This window comes from Gossypium hirsutum, chromosome A13 (genome assembly GCF_007990345.1).
Source record: "Gossypium hirsutum isolate 1008001.06 chromosome A13, Gossypium_hirsutum_v2.1, whole genome shotgun sequence".
Lineage (NCBI taxonomy): Eukaryota > Viridiplantae > Streptophyta > Magnoliopsida > Malvales > Malvaceae > Gossypium > Gossypium hirsutum.
The window spans coordinates 76,942,222-76,952,117 of record NC_053436.1 but is presented as its reverse complement, the minus strand read 5'-3'; the positions used below and the strand labels follow the sequence as shown (position 1 = coordinate 76,952,117).

General features: G+C 31.5%; 1 protein-coding gene across 1 annotated transcript; it reads left to right on the top strand.

Moving 5' to 3' along the window:
* The first annotated feature begins 6,555 nt into the window (after positions 1–6,555).
* LOC107893630 (formin-like protein 11) lies at positions 6,556–9,505 on the top strand. The gene is made up of 4 exons (XM_016818669.2): positions 6,556–7,925; positions 8,000–8,190; positions 8,272–8,507; positions 8,596–9,505. Exons 1-4 carry the CDS (start codon positions 6,667–6,669, stop codon positions 9,331–9,333), a joined length of 2,424 nt encoding a protein of 807 aa, XP_016674158.1. The 5' UTR covers positions 6,556–6,666; the 3' UTR covers positions 9,334–9,505.
* Positions 9,506–9,896: the final 391 nt, after the last annotated feature.

Sequence of the window (9,896 nt, the reverse complement as noted above, 5' to 3'; positions counted from 1 at the left end):
GCCATATATATCTGTTCTGGTGGCTCTGCCACAATATCTGTATCTGGTGACTTCGTCACAATATCTGGCAGCCTCGCTGCAATTTATGTGGTGTGTAGCGGTTAGGTGGGTCGAGTAGTCTCCCCACATGGTGTAAGGCTGGTACGGGGGTGTTATGGATGGATCTGGGTTAGGTTTCTGCATAAACATGTAATATTTGTTCTGTTCTGTTATGGGCCTATAGGCTTTATTCTGAATTCTGTTCTGGGCTAAGGCCAACTTATTCTATTTCTGTGGTTTGAGCTGATATAGGCTATGGTTGGGTTAATTTACACACTGAGTTTCCCCAAACTCACCTATTTTATTTTCATCCACGCAGGTAATCCCCAACCATAGTGGGCTTGGAGCTGTGAGGGAATTCGGAGTGGCCACCCGTTTTGAAAGTTTGATTTTCTTCTGGTGAACTAGACATCCTTTTATTTACGTTTGAAGTTTTGGGTTTTTAAATGTAATAAGGCTGCTTAATTATTTTTGATGGTTTTAATATGTATTACTAAGATAGGTATTACTTATTTTAACTGTTGAAATTGGATAGCTTTAGGGCGCGTTTTCAAAAACAACAATTAATTTCAAAATAACACGACAACAAGCAAAGCTTCCGCAATAAAAGTATTTTCCAAAATTAATCACTTTTCCTAAAAATGACTTAATCAAATCAGTTTCCTAGAAATATCCATGATGTTAAGGTGTGGCAATGGCGGTATGCATGTCTAGAATTGGATCCGAATGGAGCTTGGTACTTAAGCAATCCGATGGACTCACCACCTCTTTTCCGGTTTCCTACCTGGTGCACAGCTTCCATTCACTTTAACCTATAATGAAATTATCTTTTAAAACACTAAGTAAGTCTTTCTGGATCAACAATATAAAATGTTTTGAATGCTTCGATGTGGCATGTCGGATCCGGTCATAATGTTTGGGCCGGGTTTGGGGTGTTACAATCCCTTTGGAATTTCACTCGCGTTTTCTAAAAACTCTTTAAAATGAAAGAAATGTTCGATGTTTGGCAATTCGGGGAATAGTGCCCTATTATGTTGGGTTGCAATCTCCCGTTTGTTCAAAATAATCGAATGTCTCTTCGGAATTTCACTCATATCTTCCAAGGTGAGGCAATGATCAATATTTGGAAATTCGAGGAATCATGCCCTACTGAGCGGGGTATCGATTTTTCGTTGGACCTAATAGTTGGACAACCTTTTGTTATTTTCGAATTATAAATTTTCGAACGTCGAAATAAAAAGATTTTTGGCAAAGGACTCGGGTTATTCAAACGTTATTAACAAGAACCACATTTCAAAAACATTTTTAATTTTAGACAAAAGGATAGTATTTAATCGATTTGGTACCAATTTTGGGAGTAATGAGGGTGCTAATCCTTCCTCATACGTAACCGAGTCCCGAGCCTATTTTCTCATATTTTCGTAGACCAAAATCATTGTTTTAGTAAACCAAAATGTTTTATTAAAACAACCCAAATTTCTAGGTGATCCGATCACACCTAAACAAGAAAAGATTGGTGGCGACTCCATTTTCGCTTTCCAAAAAGTCGATCCATCATTTTTAAATCGAAAAAAACGAAAAAAATGGTTTCGACAAATCTCATGCTGAAATAGAAAGTTTTGTTTTCATAAGTAATGATTTAGCTATTAGTTGGAGGCATTTGATAAACAATTCAGCTAAATCATTTTGTGTGTGAACATGAGCTACAGGATATTCAACTTTTATCCCAATTGACATGTAATAATCATTGAACACTTGGGATGAAAACTCACCAACATTAGCAAGATGAATTGTTTTAATTACATAATTTGAAATAAATTATTTAAACAAGCAATCTTGCAAACGACAGGTTGTGAGTTGATAACGCATGTGATTATTTTGTAAATGCATCTACCAAAATCATATAATATCAAAACAATCTACATGGTGGATGAATGAGCCCATATTCATTTCAGAAATGTAAGACATTAAATCTCAATTTTAGCTAGTGAGTTTCTAATAACAATTTTTATTGAGAACAAGAAACATATGAGAATTCTTTAAATTAAAGAATTTCTGGTTCTTTAATGGATGTTCATATGAATTCTCAAATAATTTTCATATCATATACGATCTAGGATAGTATAACTTGTCACGCCAAGTAGTAAACGCATTTGTATTAGTAAACTTTTGGTTTATTTTAACATGTGTTTCAATTGTACTAAATTGTAACAAATTGATAATTTTATTATCATTCATTTTAATTTGTATCCACATATAAGTACTATTGTGACGTTTACTACTCGAAATGTCTAAATCAATGTGAAGTCTATAATGCTACCAAGTCAATAAATATAATTTTCAAATAATTATATCCAGTATTCGCTTCAGGAAATATGCCAAAATCTTCAAATGTCCAACGATCTATTAATAGCAAACTTTGAAAGTGGATTTTATTTTCCAGCTGTACAACAGGTACATAACCAATGACTTTTCATACATAAGTTTTCTCTTTTGCAAGTTCTCATCAGTAATATTTTACAACGTAATTTTAATTGAGAACTTATTATGAATACTGTAGAGTTATACTCACAGTTTTTTAAAAAAAAACCTTGCAACTTTACGTGCATCCAACCATAATAAGCTTTAGATAGAATTATCATATTCTATTGTTCATGAATAGATCTTTCATAGTCAAATATGTTGCTTTCAACCCTTTAATAGGGATGATGACAAAAGAATATCACAAAGATTATAAAACCAATATAAATTAATAACCTAATCTCCTTTTTTATTCATATGAAATATAATAGTTTCCTCATTCACAATCTCAATATGAGATCCATTACAAATAACTTTTAAAAGTTTTGCATTAACCATCACAAATTTTATGCTTTTTAGATAGTGATATATTAACTCTTCTAGAGCTTTCAACTAATTTTGTACTATCAAATATTGGAATAATATTTATTTGTTTCAGTACCAAATAAGCTAAATATTTTCTATCTATAATGATAGAATTCATTACTACATTTTCATATCATTCCTCAAAGAATATTAATAGAAACAAAATATTTGGGAATACGCCACATATGTTGCCAATAATCTTTCATATCACATTGATAACATAAGTTATCTTTACCCTTTGAAAAGTTATCTTGAGAACTCTCACTGTTCTCTTATTTATTACTGTATTCCCACTTTTAGTGGTCCAAGAGTATATCTTTTATTTTCTTTATGTTTACCTTCACTTCCGGGAATGCAACAAATCTAGTATGACGGGCTTATAAACATCCCGATAGATTCTTTATTTCATAATCACCATCGCAAATATGCGTGAGATTTCAAATCAAAATCTATCTATTCATATTATCATGATTAGTCTCTAATTATAATAAATATGTATAATAAATTAAACATAGTAAAATATACTTGAAGATCTTTAACATCATTGTCATCACCTTGACTATTATCACGAGCACTATTACAAGTAGTAAAGCAACTTTGCTTTCGTAATAACATTAATAATCTAATAGTAAAAACCATTTAATAAATAATCAAAATTTTCATGTACGATGCTTGAAAATTATCCGATACATATCGTACCAAATTTCAATACCACATATATATATTATAAAATATTATCTTGCTCTAATAAAATATTTATAAGTTCAATTTAAAAGATGTCATACAATCATTCAATATTAGCAAGTTAATAAGACCAAATAGATCCTATCAAATTTCCCTTTAATCAACAATGGTAGGTTAATAACACTTTCCACCATAATTAAAATTTCAAGAATATTTAATAACAAGAATTTAATAATCAAAACATCTAAATACTATGCATAATATAACTTAATTTAAAAAACTTCAAAAAGAATTATTTACCCAAAAAAATAATAGAGAAAACATACCATATTAACAGCAAACATATATAATCAACAATTATGTCTTTTGCATAAAAAAATTTTAACCAAATCTACACTTTACCCATGCTTGTACAATAAGTCAAAGATCGGGAATAAGAACCATAATTAATTCTGAGATTGAATCTTCTAACATCCCGAAGATGAAGTTGCAAGGGTGAAAGTTTAAGGTGAAAAAGAATTTGATCTGTGGAACGACTTCGAAAGATTTTGAAAAAAAATAGAGAATCATCGTGTTGATAACGTGTTATAAAATAAAGAGAAATGAGAATAATAAAGAATAAATAAAATATGAAAACAATAGAGAATGTACTTTATTAATCAAAGGGATGATTTATAATGCTTCATCAAAGTCTCTATTTATAGACATGAGAAGTATAAAGAAATAGAGATCTAATTCTAATAACTGTTAAAATTTAAAGTACATCCAAATTTTATCTTGATCATGATGGACATCCACTTAATAAGATATACATAACATTTATAGCTATACTTAAATTTTGTAAATGAATTAGTATAACCTTCAATAGATTGTGAATATACTAAAATCCTTTAGGGTCAATATTTTATATATATTTATATAAAATTTAGGTAAATATTATTTTAAAATTATTTTTTTATTTTTTATATAAAATCTAAAAAATACATCAACATAACTCCATTCTTTTAATTTGACCATTGTAAATAAAAATATGCTTAATATTTATATCATTTTTTTATAAATTTATTGGATGATTATTTTCACTCAGAGGATAGGTGTGCTACAAATTTAATTGTCGTATAATATATGTTTTTGAAGTTAAAATCTCATCAATTTGAATATAAATCAGTATGGATTTTACCAACGTTTTGAGTTGGATTAATTATTAATTATTTTTGGATAAAATTATAGAGTAGATATTTGAATATGAAAGTATATTTTAAGTTTTTGTACTCTTTCTATATTTAAAGTTTAGTATTTGAACTTTTACTTTTAAAAATTTATTTCCTCTATTTTTTAAATTTAAAAATTCAAATCTAATTGTTAACATCATTAATTTTTTTTATTAAATTCGTTGGTATAATATTTTGAAGTTTAAAAAATACTCACTTAGTAACCATGTAACAAAAAAATAGCATTGCAATGAACTTGAATTTAACGAATAATTTTAATAGTATTACTAACTCTTAAAAGTTACATGGGCATTTTAATCAAAACAAATTATTTGAGCTAACCAATGACATTGTAAAAATTTAAGGTATTGAATTATGTCAAAAAGTTTAAGTTAAAGATTGAATCTTAAATTTCAGTGCAACATAGGGATCAAAATTGAAATTTAATCATTATTATATAATTTAAAATTTGAGTGTAGCATAAGGACTAAAATTGAAATTTACCATTTTCCTATAGAATGCAAAAAGAAAATCAAATTTAGTGACTCCACTTCAAATGCTTACATGGGTGGATTGACAATACTAAAAACAATTAGTGATTTACATCAACTCTACCAAACTATTGATGCTATGTTTTGAACGTAAAGAAAACAATGGCTACCTACGAGCAATCTTGCATGTGGAGCCATGAAAATGCTTGTGAAAGTGACTTATTAGTACTCTGTAACCAAAATGCTATTAGCTTCCCATAATGCAGCATTCAAGTTCTAGCTTTTGCAAGGCTTTAGTTTCATGTTTATGTTATTTAGACTTGATATACATATATTTGGTTTTTCTTTCAAAAATTTTATACATATCTTTATATTTATATATATATTTCGGGTATAAATACATTTTTAAAGAAACAAAATAACTTGGATGAAAAAACATGCAATCCAAACCATTACCTCAGGAGAAAGGACAGGAGCATTTTCTCTTTCTCTTCAGCTTTCATTAATGGAGGTTGGGGCAAAGTTATGCTATCAAGGTTAGGCAAGTCCAACAAAATAGGACCCACATAGACATATTACTAGAGTCATAGATTTTTAGGACCCTTTCAGTGAACTTTTAGGTGTAAAAGCTTTGTTTAAATGCAAAGACCGTGATTTTTGAACAATGATGGATTATCTAAGACCCTGAACAAAAATGATGAGTTGCATGAGCAGTAAAGGCCAGAAATTATATGTCAGCTTTCTTCTAATAGAAAGCATATCAGGAAAAAGGTTGCACATACTAAAAAGAAGAAAGTTAACCTCTGTGGTGTTTCTAAAAGGCAATTCTGAAAATTCAAAGGTTGCTAAAGTTTCTTTCAAGTTAATCTTTGAATTTGACAATTATTCTCACATTAGAAATTGAACTTAACAATTGTTCCTAAATTGGAGCTTGAACTTTTTCTTATAATAAAAATATTCAAGCTTGATTTGCAAATAAATAAATAAAAATTAAACTCAATATAAAAACAATTGTGCATTAATACATTTTGGACCAAAAAGGCAATTTCTCAAATACATTTAAAACTTAAAACTATTTTGCAGGATAATTTATGAAGGATAATATATTGGATTCTAACAAGTATGTTTCAATTTAAAGAAGAAAAAAAAAGAACTACATGGGTGAATTCGTGAAGATATGAAGAGTTGAGAATGTTCAGTAACAACAGCAATTGCCAGTTTCAGGGGTTCCTTGGAGTAGCAATAAAGACTTATGAAGGACCAAATCCACCAAAAATACTTTTTTTTCTAAAAAAAAAAAAGATTTATAAGCAGAAAGCTTGATTGCTGTTTTTGATGATCTCAAGGTGAAAATCATGGGGTATGGTTCTCAAATTCATCACATGATTTTCATCACATTCTTATTCATATCATTACAAAGATCCCACATTTTGGTTGCTGAGGGTCTATTACTGGATAAAGCAGTGGACTTCAGAGTTCGTGGCTTACAACAATTATTCTTCATGGACGAAACTGTGGGGAATAACAACCAAGTTGAGGATGTTACAGGACAAGATGACAAGTTAACCAAGAGAAGAGTTCCATTAACTGGTGTTGCAAACTGTTTCCCACCATCTCCATCACCAAACATTCGAGCTGAGGCTTCAGTTCCAGCACCGCCAAAGGTGGCTCATTTCCACCCACCGCCGCCTCAATCAACCACCAGGCCGCCACCTCAAATAATCCACAAAGGAAATGCAGATAAAAGAATAGTTGGAAGAATTCTGGTTCCACTTCTGGTACTGTGTGCAGGAGCTGCATTTTTAGCTTGTGTTCTTGGGCTCTGCTGTTTTTGTGCCAAAACCAGCAAGAATAAAAGGAAGGGAAGAATCAGAGGCAAATCCAAGTATAAGAGTGCTCAAAGTTCATCAAGCAAGGTGATGTTAAATCCTGGTTCAGATCTCTTTTATCTTGATACATTGGTGGACCTAGAGCAGCAATCTATTTGTTTGAAACAAAGCACTGAAACTGAGAAAATTTCATCAAATTATAGCACTCTAAATCACGGATTAGATAAAATGGAGGAATCAAACAAAGAAGTTGCTATACTAAAATCTCAAAACACTAGCAGTTCTTCAACAAGAGAAATAATGCCGATTCATGAAGATGGACAATCAGAAAAATATGATGGAAATTGCTCACTTTCTGATAGAAGAATTCCCATGGAATGTCCTTCATCTGATGATGAATCTTTTCATTCTTTTGTTGATCCACATTCCCCGCCACCGCCCCCACCACCTCCACCACCACCACCACCGCCCCCAGTAGTTGGTGTCCGTCCTTCAAATTCTTCTTTGTCTGCTACTAAAGCAAGACACAAAGCTTCAAGTTCTTCTACATTGCTCAATGTAACACCCGCAAGGAATTCAGATTCATCTACAGGATCAAATATAAACCCGAGTGATATCCCACATTCACCTCAAACACCTTCAAATTCTTTGCCAAGTCCTCCTGGTATTTCTCTGGGCAAAGATGGGTCTCCATTGCCAAAATTGAAGCCACTTCACTGGGACAAAGTAAGAGCTGCGCCAGACCGCTCTATGGTATGGGACAAGCTGAGGTCAAGCTCATTCGAGTAAGTTATTCCGTGTTCTTTCTGTGAACTTAATTTCTTAATCTTAGAATTAGCTTTAATCCGACACACAACAGATTAGATGAGGAGACGATTGAGTCGCTTTTCGGATACAATATACAAAATCCAATTAAGAATGATGAAACAAAAAGCAAAACTCCTTCTCCAAGCAAGCATGTTCTTGAGCCTAAGAGATTGCAGAACATAACAATTCTCTTAAAAGCTCTGAATGTGACACCTGAGCAAGCTTACAATGCATTGATGAAAGGTATAGCTCTTAAGTCTTGTTTTAATTTACAACCCCCTTTTTTTTCCTTTTATACTTTCTCCATAAATTGGTGAAAAGCAGGAAATGGTTTGGTTTTACAACAATTAGAAGCTTTAGTGAAAATGGTACCCACCAAGGAAGAAGAGGCTAAGCTTTATAGCTACAATGGAGATATCAATGAATTGGGGTACGCTGAGAAGTTCATTAAAGCACTTCTAAGCATTCCATTCGCTTTCCTTCGAGCTGAAGCCATGCTTTTCCGAGAAACTTTTGAAGATGAAGTAATTCATCTTAAAAACTCATTTTCTATGCTGGAGGTAAGTATCAATCTGTATTTCATATAAGCTCTTCTCTCTATATATGTATATATGTTCTGTGATCTCTCTTTTTTCATTGTTATACTAGGAAGCCTGCAAGGAGCTAAGATCAAGCAGGCTCTTCTTGAAGTTACTTGAAGCAGTGCTAAAAACAGGCAATAGAATGAATGTTGGAACAATTAGAGGAGGTGCTACAGCATTCAAGCTTGATACCCTCCTTAAGCTTGCAGATGTTAAAGGAACTGATGGGAAGACTACTTTGCTCCATTTCGTAGTCCAAGAGATTATTCGATCCGAAGGAATAAGAGTATCTGATACTGATACCATTACGGGAAAGATGAATGAAAGCAACAAAAGCCAAACAGCAGAAGAAAAAGAAGAAGATTACAAAAGAAGGGGACTGGATCTTGTTTCTGGTTTAAGTACTGAACTCTACCATGTGAAGAAAACAGCTACAATTGACCTTGATGTTCTTGCAACTTCTGTCTCAAACTTATCAAATGGCAAAGATAAACTTAAAAATCTAGTTATGGAGGAGCTATCAAGAGATGAAAAAAATGAGAATTTCATTCGTTCAATGAATTCTTTTCTGGACTATGCTGAGAATAATATAAAAGAACTACAAGAAGATGAACATAGAGTACTATTACATGTGACAGAAATTGCAGAGTATTTCCATGGAGATGTGAGCAAACTAGAAGAAGCTAATCCACTTGGGATATTTCTGGTGGTAAGAGACTTCCTGGGAATGTTAGATCATGTTTGTAAAGAGCTTAGAAACTCCAAAATCCCAAGCGGTCCAAGCCCTTTGGCTTCATTTCTATAGATTATTGAATATTTAGCTTGGTGTGTTAATAAATTTTGAACATTTGCTCAAACTGTAACTTAAAAGATTGTACTTTCTTAGTGTATTTTGTGTAGAGTTTTACATTAAAATGTCAGCCAAGGCCAATTGTTAAGTTGTTTTGGATTAAGGTTTTGTTGAGTTGAATTGAATTACTGGCAATTTGTTTTTGCATAAACTGTTTTTACGATAACAATGATATTAAATTATCAATTGTTCTACAACAAACCATTTTTAATGAGTAAGATTAGACCTGCTCAACGTGTGGATTATCTTCTTCTAAATAGGCTTCATGTTGATAGGGTGAGCCTTGTCCCATCTCTCCTTTGAGTGACTTGGGTTACAAGTTAAAAAAACAACAATTTTTTATTATAATATAATTTTTAAAATTAAATCATTTTAAATTATATTTTCTACAAGATTGAAATAAATGAGTGGTTATCTTCTTCTTCTTCTTTTTTTAATTGAAAACACTTTTGGTAAATAAAAATATTTTTTTTTCATTTATGAAAGTATGGAAAAATGTTTGGTACATATCTTCTTGT